This window comes from Budorcas taxicolor, chromosome 8 (assembly GCF_023091745.1).
Source record: "Budorcas taxicolor isolate Tak-1 chromosome 8, Takin1.1, whole genome shotgun sequence".
Lineage (NCBI taxonomy): Eukaryota > Metazoa > Chordata > Mammalia > Artiodactyla > Bovidae > Budorcas > Budorcas taxicolor.
Window position 1 is genome coordinate 110,344,977 of NC_068917.1, and position 11,776 is coordinate 110,356,752.

The 11,776-nt window shown below is 42.3% G+C and overlaps 1 protein-coding gene across 1 annotated transcript; it reads left to right on the plus strand.

The window, feature by feature from the left end:
- The first annotated feature begins 312 nt into the window (after window positions 1-312).
- On the plus strand, window positions 313-10,851 carry TLR4 (toll like receptor 4). Its single transcript, XM_052644948.1, has 3 exons — window positions 313-592; window positions 5,080-5,246; window positions 8,008-10,851. Exons 1-3 carry the CDS (start codon window positions 500-502, stop codon window positions 10,271-10,273), a joined length of 2,526 nt encoding a protein of 841 aa, XP_052500908.1. The 5' UTR covers window positions 313-499; the 3' UTR covers window positions 10,274-10,851.
- Window positions 10,852-11,776: the final 925 nt, after the last annotated feature.

An 11,776-nucleotide genomic window follows, 5' to 3' on the forward strand; every position in this document is an offset into this window, starting at 1 on the left:
AGAAAATGAATGTCTGTTTAAGTCACCTAGTCCAGGGTATTTTGTTATGGCTGACCTAGGAAATGAACAGTTAACAGTGAGTTTCCACTACAAAACGAAAGCAGAAAGCCACAGTCCTAGGTAGTTAGTCACGCAGGCTGTTTGACGAGTCTGATTGCTTTCCTAAATTCACTAACCCTGAGGTCAGATGACTTCCTGGGATAAAAGCCAGCTTCCTCTTGTTGTTACTTCAGCCCCTGGTCTGCAGACGTTTTCTTCTTCTTCTAACTTCCCTTCCGGTGGCAGAGGAGATTAATATTAGAGAAACAAAAGTCCAGAAGGCTAAGGGTGCCACTCTCACTTCCTCTCCTCCTGTAACCCAGCACTGCTTTGAATAGGGGCAGTGCCCTGGGGCACCACGCCGGGGAGAGACACTGCAGTGCCTCGGGGGCTGCCCTGGCCGGCACAGACAGAGGGTCATGCTTTCACAGAGCCACTTCTGGTCACAGAAAATGCCAGGATGATGGCTCGTGCCCGCCTGGCTGCAGCTCTGATCCCAGCCATGGCCATCCTCTCCTGCCTGAGAACCGAGAGCTGGGACCCTTGCGTACAGGTAAGCGGCTGGAGTCAGTTTGGCTTCCCTGAGCTTGGCTTTGCTTCTGAAAAACTGCTCTCTGCTCAGTTTCCCTGTGCTGGGCCCTGGTTAGCTTCATTTGCAAACAGACATCAAATTACTTTAAAGTAAGAAACCGCAGGAATCAAATGATTCATGGTTACAGGGCATTAACAGGCAGCCCGAAGCATGTGCCCCATTTAGGAATAGGAACTTTAGGCCAGACAGACCTGCTTAGAATCACTATTGTTCCACATCTGGGCTATGTGACTTTGAAGAAGTCATTAAACCTCTCTGAGACTAGTTTTTACATCAATAAGAGAACCATAGACTTTAATAGAAAGTTGTAAGAAGCCTGCTTCCTGTCATTCCTTTCTGCTGGTGGTTTGTACACTGTTTCGAGCTGTTGCTTTGCCCCTTTCAGTATCAGGAAGATTGTTTGTTTGTTTTGTCTCTTAATAGAAAGAACTGTCTATGTAGATTTCAGATTTATAAATCTAGTCTAGTTCTGTCCAAAAAATGAAAATAAAAAGAGTTGGAAAAGAAAAGGAGAAACAGAGAGATAAAGACAGAGACAGGGTAATAGGGAAGAACAAGAGACAGGGGAAGAGGCAAAATATCAGCTAATGCAATGCTTTCTTTGTGACACACCAGCCAGCTGGTTTGTAATCTCATTCAGAAAGCGTCTCCTGTTTTTTCCCCCTGCATGGACTTGACTATTGCTTTGGAAACCCACAGCAGCAGCAAACAGCCAGAGAAATGTCCTGGGATTTAGGGTGTGGGAGAAACTCAAGAAAAGCATAGCCAGTCAGAGTCCAGACATTGAGGACATGGGGGAATTCGTGTAATGTGTAAGAAGACAAACTTGTCATCCCAAGTCCTCTGTCCTGCCACTCCCTGCCCACACCCAGCTCACTGTCCTCCTCTCTGCGTGTCTCCTGCTGTTCAATCAGTGCATATAGATCCCCCAGTTACGGTCATCCTGGGATAAAATCACAGCTTCTCCTGGCTCCTCCCCTTTCCCATGCCCCAGATGCTCTCATTTTCCAAAACTCTGTCCATCACCTCAGTGCCACCCTAGGGCAGATCCCCAGTTCCCCTGGCCTGATGCCTGGGCAGTGACCAGTCTCCTGACCCCACAGCCTGCTTCTTTTAATCTAATCTGCTCATATTCATCTGCTGTTTGTTTGTTGTTGTTTTTCGAGGTCCAACGCTAAGATATTACTGTCTGTAAAAGCTTTTAATAATTCTCCATCACTGTCAGGGACCTTTTCCTACCATGGTGCCCTTGGCACTCATGATTTCCTCTAGCTAGAATGAATGCCTTTCCCCTAGATGAGTGCTGTTCAATGGGTCATGTGAAGTTATTTAAATTTAAATAATACATTTAACTAAATTCAACTAAATTTTTATTTAACCACATTAACGTAATTTTAACTAGCTAAATTTAAAATGATGCTTTAAACTATGTTCTAGTAGCCATATGAAAAATATTAAAAGTAGGTGAATTTAATTTTAGTAGTATTTTTATTTAACTCTGTTTATTAAAAATACTATTTCAAAATGTAATATGTACTAGACTATTAGCAAGATATTTTACGTTTTTTCTTCGGTACTGAGTCCTTGAGTTTTAGCACATATTATATCATTTCTTTTACATTTATTATATTAAACTATCCACATTTCTCATATTCAATAGCTGTGTGTGGCTTGTGGTTACCCAATTGGACAATACAGCCCTAGATATGTTCATAGCTTAATCCCTCACTTTATTCAAATTTCTGCTTAAATGTTACCTCCTCTGGGAAGCCTTCCTTGATTGCCTCATATAAAGCTCCTCACTCCCTGTATTTGCCTTTAATGTCCTATGCTACTAATTTTTATTGGTTTAAAAAATATTTATTTGTTTATTTGGCTGCAGTGGGTCTTAGTTGTGGCATTCAGGATTTTTTTAGTTGTGGCTTCCAAACTCTTAGTTGTGGTACCTGGGATCTAGTTCTTTGACCAGGGGTTGAATCCAGGCCCCTTGCATTGGGAACACAAAGTCCAGTCACTGGACCACCAGGGAATTCCTGCTGCTTTACTGTTTTTTTTAATAGCACATCATTGTGTGTGTGTATATATATACGTGTGTGTGTGTGTATGTGCACGCTCGCTCAGTTGTGTCCAACTCTTTGCAACCCCATAAACTGCAGTCCACCAGTCTCTATCTACGGGATTTTCCAGGCAAGAACATTGGAGGGGCTTGCCATTTCTTCTCCAGCGGATCTCTCCCAGCCAGAGATCGAACCTGGGTCTCATGCAGTGCAGGTGGTTTCTTTATGAACTGAGCCACCAGGGAAGCCCCTACATACGCATATATAAAATACATGTAGTGTGTGAATGCAGATATCTATTGCTCATTATTTGTCTTCATGTTGAAACGGTATTTGTAAAAAGGCAAGATCATTGCTGGTTTTACCTGTCACTATGTCCCAGTGCCTAGCGCATGTGGTTGCTCAATTTGTACATGTTAAACGACTTAAAAGTATTGCCGTAGGACAGAGTATAGGGCCCTCCGGACCTGGCTCTGGCTCCCCATCTGGTTTAGGTTTCACACCATGCCACACTCCATCTAAGCGGAGCTAGTTTTCCACCTCTCTGTACTCACACTCTTCCCTCGTTCTTCCTCTTTCCACATATCCAAATCTCACTTGTCCTTCCAGATTTGCCTTGAAATTTTCCCTTTCTTGGAAGCCTTCTATACAATCTATAGTCTCAGAATCCAAGATTGATATCTACCTTTTCTGAACCAAAGGGAACATTTTCCTAGCCTGGTTTAAGACCCTTTTCAGAAATGAGTTGTGCTCCTACCATAACCCTTACTCTAGATGGGGAGCTGATGGAAGTCTGGAGCCATATACAAATATTTATTGAGCATTAACCATTTTCTGGGCATCATTCTGAGTGCTGGAGACATAACAGAGAGCTACATTCTCAAAGTTTACAATCTAGAGAGGGAAACAAACAGTATATATCCAACAATCACACAGAAGGCATCATGTTAGATAGTGATGTCTCCCGTGAAGGAGAATAAAAGAAGGTAAGGGATGACCCTGGCCCCATTCTCTATTAGACAGTATGGGCTGTGCAGATGCTCTGAGGAATAACATTTCAAGATCAAGTGAATAAAGTAAAGAGCTGCACTGTGGCCTCTGAGACTTTACACATATTACTTCATCTTGCTGAATTCTTATTCTTTAAAAGGTTTATTTGCAGATTAAATTCAAGTATGTAACATGTAAGACCTAAGCCTCATATAGTGGAGAATTAATAATAGCCAATAATAATACATGTTCACAATGTATTGATCATTTACACTGTAATAGGCTTTGAGATAATCTCTTTAAAAACCTTATCTCATTAATCCTTTTAACAGATTCTATGGGTTTTAAACTGAAAACCAAAATTAGCTGGCTTAAGCAAAGAATTTTGTTGAAGAATCAGAGAGTAAGGAAACTAAATGGGAAGTTGGAGAACAAGGCTTACAAGGAATTTGGGAATATGGGATAGATATCAGCTTAGGAACCAAGGCAGTATCAAGTGTTATGTTCCACCACCGGAGTCTGTGCACGTCAAATTTGTCCTCGTTTCTATCTCATCTGCTCAAAGGTCAGTGACCCAAGTGAAAGTGAAATTTGTTCAGTTGTGTCCGACTCTTTGTGACCCAGAATTCTCCAGGCCAGAATACTGGAGTCGGTAGCCTTTCCGTTCTCCAGGGGATCTTCCCAATCCAGGGATCGAACCCAGGTCTCCTGCATTGCAGGCAGATTCTTTACAAGCTGAGCCCCAGTATTCAAGGGGAAGCCCAAGAATACTGAAGTGGGTAGCCTATCCCTTCTCCAGCGGACCTTCCTGACCCAGGAATTGAAATGGGGTCTCCTGCATTGCATGCTGATTCTTTACCAACTGAGCTATGAGTGATCCAAGGGAAAGAATAAAATTGGCAAAAATTGGGCTATGACCAAGGAAGTGCTGAAGACTTGACCGGAAGTCTCTTTAAGCTTGTATACAATGAGAGATGTATTTAGAAAAACAATAGCAACAACACAATGCCTTCCTGCAAATCACAGGGAAGAGCTAGGGTGACATCTAGGACTTTTGGACTCTAGTGCTTCAGATCTTCACCACGAGGCTCCATTGCTTCTTGCTGAATGCTGCCATTGAGAGAGCAGAGGTTAAACACTGGGTAGGTGCTTTTCCCTTCCTAGTCTAGAGTAAGACCTTTTATAAGAATGAAGTGAATGGATAAATGAAGGGATAAGTGGATGGATGAACAGATGATCAGGTGATGGATGATTGGATGGATGGATGTTTGAAAGAAGGTTGACTGGTCTCTTTGCTTGTCCCAGTAGCCTCCAAGGCTGTAGTCTAGGAGAGGAGAGTTGCTGAGAAGTCTGCTAAGGTGCATGCAGAAAGATACTGCATCTAATATCTAATCATTTCAGGTTGTTCCTAACATCAGTTACCAATGCATGGAGCTGAATCTCTACAAAATCCCCGACAACATCCCCATATCAACCAAGATGCTGGACCTGAGCTTTAACTACCTGAGACATTTAGGCAGCCATAACTTCTCCAGGTTCCCAGAACTGCAAGTGCTGGATTTATCCAGGTAATGCATGAGTTCTACCACTGTACAAGGAGAAATGTTCTTGGTATTGTCATTTCATTCTCAAGTCAGAAAACCTGATTCATGAGGTCTCCTTTTCGTTCACTTAATTATTCACTCAACAGACATCTTACTTATTGCATAACTTTGGGCAAGCTATCTCCCTTCTTCAGATCTCAGCTTTTTTATTTGTGAAAGCAGTTGGATGAGACAGTTTCTAAGGAAAATTCTATCTCTGATTTTCTCTTAAGTCAGGGGAGTAAATTGACTCGAACTCTTTCATCAGCAAATATTTATTGACTACTTGCTGCTATATGTTGTTCACTCTGCTAGAAAACAAGAATATGTTGATATTTAACACACAACCCTAGCTATTAAGGAGGGCATATCCACTTAAAAGAATTAATATGTTAAACCTGAGCATGGTGCTGGGCAAATAGTAGGCATTCAATACATGTTCCTTGATTCTGATTTTGGATTTTGAAACTGAGATAAAGATAGTAATATATAAGAGTAGGTGACAAGTTATTTGAAAACTAGAGGCAATACTTTGTGCTGTACAGAAAAGGGGACTTCTATGCAGAGAGCCACTGGACTTCCCTAATGGCTCAGTGGGTAAAGAATCCACCTGCAATGCAGGAGAGCTGGGTTCAATCCCTCGGTTGGGAATATTCCCTGTGTGGGGGGGAATGGCAACCCACTCCAGTATTCTTGCCTGCAGAATCCCCATGGTCAGAGGAGCCTGGTGGGCCATAATCCATGGGGTCACAAAGAGTTGGACACAACTGAGTGACTAACACACAGATGCAGTGAGTAATTTAGACAGAGTTCTTGAATGGAGTTGGATTCAGATAATGTCTAGAATATTGAAAGTGAGGTACAGGATAGGGAATTAGGAAGATACAAGTAAGCCAAAGAGAAAGATGCATGATCAAAGGAAAACATCTGCGGTAAGAATGAACAGTGACTAGTATTTTCTTTTCTGATACAACGAAGTATATCATTCACTAGAGTAGGTGAAGGTATTATCATCATTTTGGGGAGAACTGAATCTTATTCCTAAAATATTTTCATCATTAGGGACCTTATTTAGAAAAGTAATACATAATGGGCTATAATCTCTATAAGAGTTTGTGAAAAGTGGAGAAACATATGTGACATTTTATTATAGAAACTCTTAATAAAGGATACAAGGATAGTAGATATTTCTGTAGAAGAGTGATCATCTGATGTTTTATACTCTAACTTAGATATTGATAGACTACAACAAAGGTAGGAACCAAGCATTTTGAAGGCAGAGACATGGAGCCCTATGGAAGTCAGAATACTTGAGCTGAGTCCTCCTTCAACATTTACTGCCATGTGGCCGGAGGCTCGTCTCTACATTTGACCTGAGTCTCAGTTTCATATCTGTGAAACATAAGTGATGAACCTTATACCATAGGGTTAACTGTGATACTGAGAGTAACATGGTATATATATTAAAAACCTTGCAAAGTGAACTTTATAAGTATAAAATACTATTATAGCATTTCATTAGTTTCTAAATTTCAGTTTTCTGAGTAAGAATTTTGTCAAGAACTGTACCGAATTTAGGTAGCCAGAGCAATATTCTTAAATTTTAAAGAAAAAATGGTTTCTCATCAGCGTCCCTTAAAATGGATCTTCGACCCACCATGTACCCAAGGGACTGCCCTCAGAAGCTTTAAATATGTTCCTAGAGAGAGGCTAGTTCCCTCTCCTGGTTAGTTGGGAGGAGATGCTAGATTAAGATAAGGACAGATTATGGTGCAATAGCCGCTCTGCCTTCGCACCTCACTTCACAGTGTCTTCAGGTACCATCAATAACTCAACTTATTTTCAATGGATGCTTTTGTGATAGACCAGCCAGCCTTTTGTCCCTACGGAAATCTACTGATACATTTTTTTTTTTTTTCTTTTTGTAGATGAGCAAACAGAGGCTTGGAGAGTTTAAGTATATATTCACATGGCTTGTTGACAACAAGTCAGAGATTCGTATCCACAGCTCCTGCTTCCAGTTGCATGTTCCCTTCACCTTCATCCTCTGCTTCTCTGAAGGGATGTCGTTGTTGTTCGGTCACTAAGTCATGTGCAAGTGTTTATAACCCCACGGACTGCCAGGCTCCTCCATCCGTGGGATTTCCCAGGCAAGAATACTGGAGTGGTTTGGTATTTCCTTCTCCAGGGGCTCTTTCTGACCCAGGGATCAAAACCAGGTCTCCTGCACTGGCAGGCACATTCTTTCTCTTTGAGCCCCCTTATTCTATGGGGAATTTTTCTTGAATGGTAAGGATATCTGTGACATTTAGGTATAATTTCTATATCTTTGAAATTGGCATTCAGCGGTCATTTATCATGCCTAGCAATTAACAACTGTCTATCTCATCTTACCAGTTGGATGTATAATCACAATTACGTGTTTCAGGAAATGGCTAAAGTTGATCTGGGGTCCAGTCTTCAGGTGCCCCAATCATTCATCTTTAACTGATTTTCCTCTGTTGGGTGGACTGCCTCTGCTTAGCATGTGTGCCTAGTATGATAAAAAAGATTGTCATGGGCTAGTGTGACAGTACCAAATTTGCGGGACTTCCTTGTTTCATCTGCCTTGCTGGATATGTCTGCTTGTGCACAATTATATAGCATTGTTATATCTGTGTGGAGACCTAGATGACTGGGTTGATATTTCATTTTGGTTTTCTATTCAGCAGAAATATTATATAACCTGTATCTCTTTTTCTTGTAGATGCGAAATTAAGATTATTGAAGACAACACATTTCAGGGCCTAAACCACCTCTGCACCTTGATACTGACGGGAAACCCTATCCAGAGTTTAGCCTGGGGAGCCTTTTCTGGGCTATCAAGTTTACAGAAGCTGGTGGCCGTGGAGACAAACCTAGTATCTCTAGATGACTTCCCTATTGGACATCTCAAAACCTTGAAAGAGCTTAATGTGGCTCACAATTTTATCCATTCCTTCAAGTTACCTGAATATTTTTCTAACCTGCCCAACCTGGAGCACTTGGATCTTTCTAACAACAAAATCCAAAATATTTATTATGAAGATGTGAAAGTTCTACATCAAATGCCCCTACTCAACCTCTCTTTAGATTTGTCCCTGAACCCTTTAGAATTTATTGAACCAGGTACCTTTAAAGAAATTAAGCTCAATGGATTGACTCTGCGAAGTAATTTTAACAGTTCAGATGTCATGAAAACTTGTATTCAAGGTCTGGCTGGTTTAAAAATCAACCGGCTGGTTTTGGGAGAATTTAAAAATGAAAGGAAGTTGCAAAAATTTGACAGATCTTGCCTGGAGGGACTGTGCAACCTGACCATTGAGCAATTCCGGATAGCGTACTTGAACAAATTCTCACGGAATGATACAGTCTTATTTAATTGTTTGGCAAATGTTTCTGTGATTTCTCTGTTGAGTATATCTTTAGGAAGTCTACAAGCCCTTCTTAAAGATTTTAGATGGCAACACTTAGAAATTATTAACTGCAACTTTGATAAGTTTCCTGCACTGGGGCTCCGTTCTCTCAAAAAGTTTGTTTTCACAGACAACAAAGATGTAAGCAGTTTTACTAAGTTTGAGCTACCAAGCCTTCAGTATCTAGATCTCAAAAGAAATCACTTGAGTTTCAAGGGCTGCTGTTCTCACGCTGATTTTGGGACAACCAACCTGAAGCATTTAGATCTGAGCTTCAATGACGTCATTACCTTAGGTTCAAACTTCATGGGCTTAGAGCAGCTAGAACACCTGGATTTTCAGCATTCCACTCTGAAACAGATCAATGCTTTTTCAACATTCCTATCACTCAGAAACCTCCGCTACCTTGATATCTCTTACACCAACATCCGGATTGTCTTCCACGGCATCTTTACTGGCTTAGTCAGTCTGCAAACCTTGAAAATGGCAGGCAACTCTTTTCAGAACAACTTGCTCCCTGACATCTTCACAGAGCTGACTAACTTAACCATCTTGGACCTCTCTAAGTGTCAACTGGAACAGGTGTCCTGGACGGCATTTCACTCCCTCCCTAGCCTTCAGGTGCTGAATATGAGTCACAACAAACTCTTGTCATTGGATACATTTCTTTATGAACCACTCCACTCGCTCCGGATCCTAGACTGCAGTTTCAACCGTATCATGGCCTCTAAGGAGCAAGAACTACGGAATTTGCCAAGGAACCTCACTTGGCTAAATCTTACTCAGAATGAATTTGCTTGTGTTTGTGAACATCAGAGTTTCCTGCAGTGGGTCAAGGACCAGAGGCAGCTCTTGGTGGGAGCTGAGCAAATGATGTGTGCAGAGCCTTTAGATGTGAAGGACATGCCAGTGCTTGGTTTCAGGAATGCCACTTGTCAGATGAGCAAGACGATCATCAGCGTGTCGGTTGTCACTGTACTCCTGGTATCTGTGGTAGGAGTCCTAGTCTATAAGTTCTATTTCCACCTGATGCTTCTTGCTGGCTGCAAGAAGTATGGCAGAGGTGAAAGCACCTATGATGCCTTTGTAATCTACTCGAGCCAGGATGAAGCCTGGGTGCGGAATGAACTGGTAAAGAACTTGGAGGAGGGCGTGCCCCCCTTTCAGCTCTGCCTTCACTACAGGGACTTTATTCCTGGGGTGGCCATCGCCGCCAACATCATCCAGGAAGGTTTCCACAAGAGCCGTAAGGTGATTGTCGTGGTGTCCCAGCACTTCATCCAGAGCCGATGGTGTATCTTCGAGTATGAGATTGCCCAGACCTGGCAGTTTCTGAGCAGCCGTGCTGGCATCATCTTCATCGTCCTGCAGAAGCTAGAGAAGTCTCTCCTGCGGCAGCAGGTGGAGCTCTATCGCCTTCTGAACAGGAACACCTACCTGGAGTGGGAGGACAGTGTCCTGGGGCGGCATGTCTTCTGGAGAAGACTCAGAAAAGCCTTGCTGGCTGGTAAACCCCGGAGTCCAGAAGGAACAGCAGATGCAGAGACCAACCCGCAAGAAGCGACCACCTCCACCTGAGGAGGAGAATCCCCTGATGCGCTCCTTGCCCAGATGGATGCAGGGTGTGTTCAGTGAACAAGTAAATGCCGCCATGTACCAAGCATTGTGCTAAAGGCCAGTGATTCAGTGGTACGCGAGACCTATAGGACTGCCAGCCTCGTGGAGCTTACGGCGTAGAGGGAATAAATCCTGTGCCAAAATACAGAACTTCCCGGGGGGTGTTTCAGCCAACTCAGCTAAGGAGGCCAGGGCAGGAAAGCCAACTAAACTCTTACCCCATCAAACTGAATTAGAGCTAAGAGACTGGGCCTCCGTGACAGTAAGAAAGGACAGACTTCTCCTGAGCCTTTCGAGTGGAAACCGCCTCAGGTTATATGTTTTAGGCATGTTAAAACAAGGTGTTTTTGGTCGTTTCGATTGATCTAGGTCTTGGCTTACTTTTCCTTTTCCTATTGAATATAGTTTAAATTCTACTTCCTGACCCAGAAGGCTCCTGATTCAGATTCCCCTCCACTTTACGTCAATTCACAAACATCCTGGTTATCCCTCAGCATGTTCTATTTATTAACTATTAGGTCCTGATATATTTTTGTCTTTATAAATCCAGTTCTCATTTTCCACGTCTTCTCTATACCATAAATAAAACTGTTAGAGACAGGCTGGACATATCCATATTTAACTACTATCTTTTGAGGAAATATGTAAAATACAGTCTATCATTTTGTCACTTGATGTCATTCTGAAGTTATTACCTAGTAAGTTATGACTGTCCTGAAGGTAGTATCAAAATAATTTGGTTGAAAGTGGCACTTATTGGAATAGAGGGAAATAGGTCCAACTTCCTGGCCTCATAATGAGAAATTCAGGTTAGAGGCAGGGTAAGAGGTGGGGTGACCTTCCAAGGTCGGTTTTTCTCGATGACCCCAGAAACATGTGGGCTGAGAGAGCTGGGGGACCACATAATGAGAATTGAAGCAGAATTTTTCTTGTGCAGCAAGTGAGTTTCATCTGATAGACCACTGAGTTTTTCAAGGTATTTTGAAATGGTTGGAGGTGGAGAGCCTGCCTTCTTCTTTCCTGTTGGGTATCTCTCCATGACCACATTTAGGAAAAAGCAGATGTCATTTTTGAGAAAATAATGTCCCTGAGGTTACTGTGGGTCATGTTAAGGTGAATTCTTAGAAAAGCACACTCATCCAGCTTCGTCAGAAAGGTGCAAAGAAAGGGCAAAGAGGATGTTTGGAAAATACATTTGTCAAAACTGAAATATACGGCCACATTGAGGAATGTGTTTGTGACTGAGTGTTCCAGAGTGTATTTTGGTTGGAGCACGGTTGAAGTTGCTGAGCATGCCTGAGTGTGTTTATAGGTCTCATGTGCCAGTGAAAGTGGGCATATGTGTTTGACCACACGCCTCTACGTGTTCCCGTTCATGTTTGTGTGATCACATCTGTGTGGAAGAAAGTGTGATTACATTGCAAGGGGAGTATTTGTACTGATGTAGATGTCTCAGCTGCTTGA

Bases quoted from the DNA above. Each gene is read 5' to 3' on its own strand.
- TLR4 (XM_052644948.1), top strand. From the start codon at position 500: ATGATGGCTCGTGCCCGCCTGGCTGCAGCTCTGATCCCAGCCATGGCC. The intron at 593-5,079 runs GTAAGCGGCTGG...TAATCATTTCAG, and splicing joins GCTGGGACCCTTGCGTACAG to GTTGTTCCTAACATCAGTTA. The intron at 5,247-8,007 runs GTAATGCATGAG...TTTTTCTTGTAG, and splicing joins CAAGTGCTGGATTTATCCAG to ATGCGAAATTAAGATTATTG.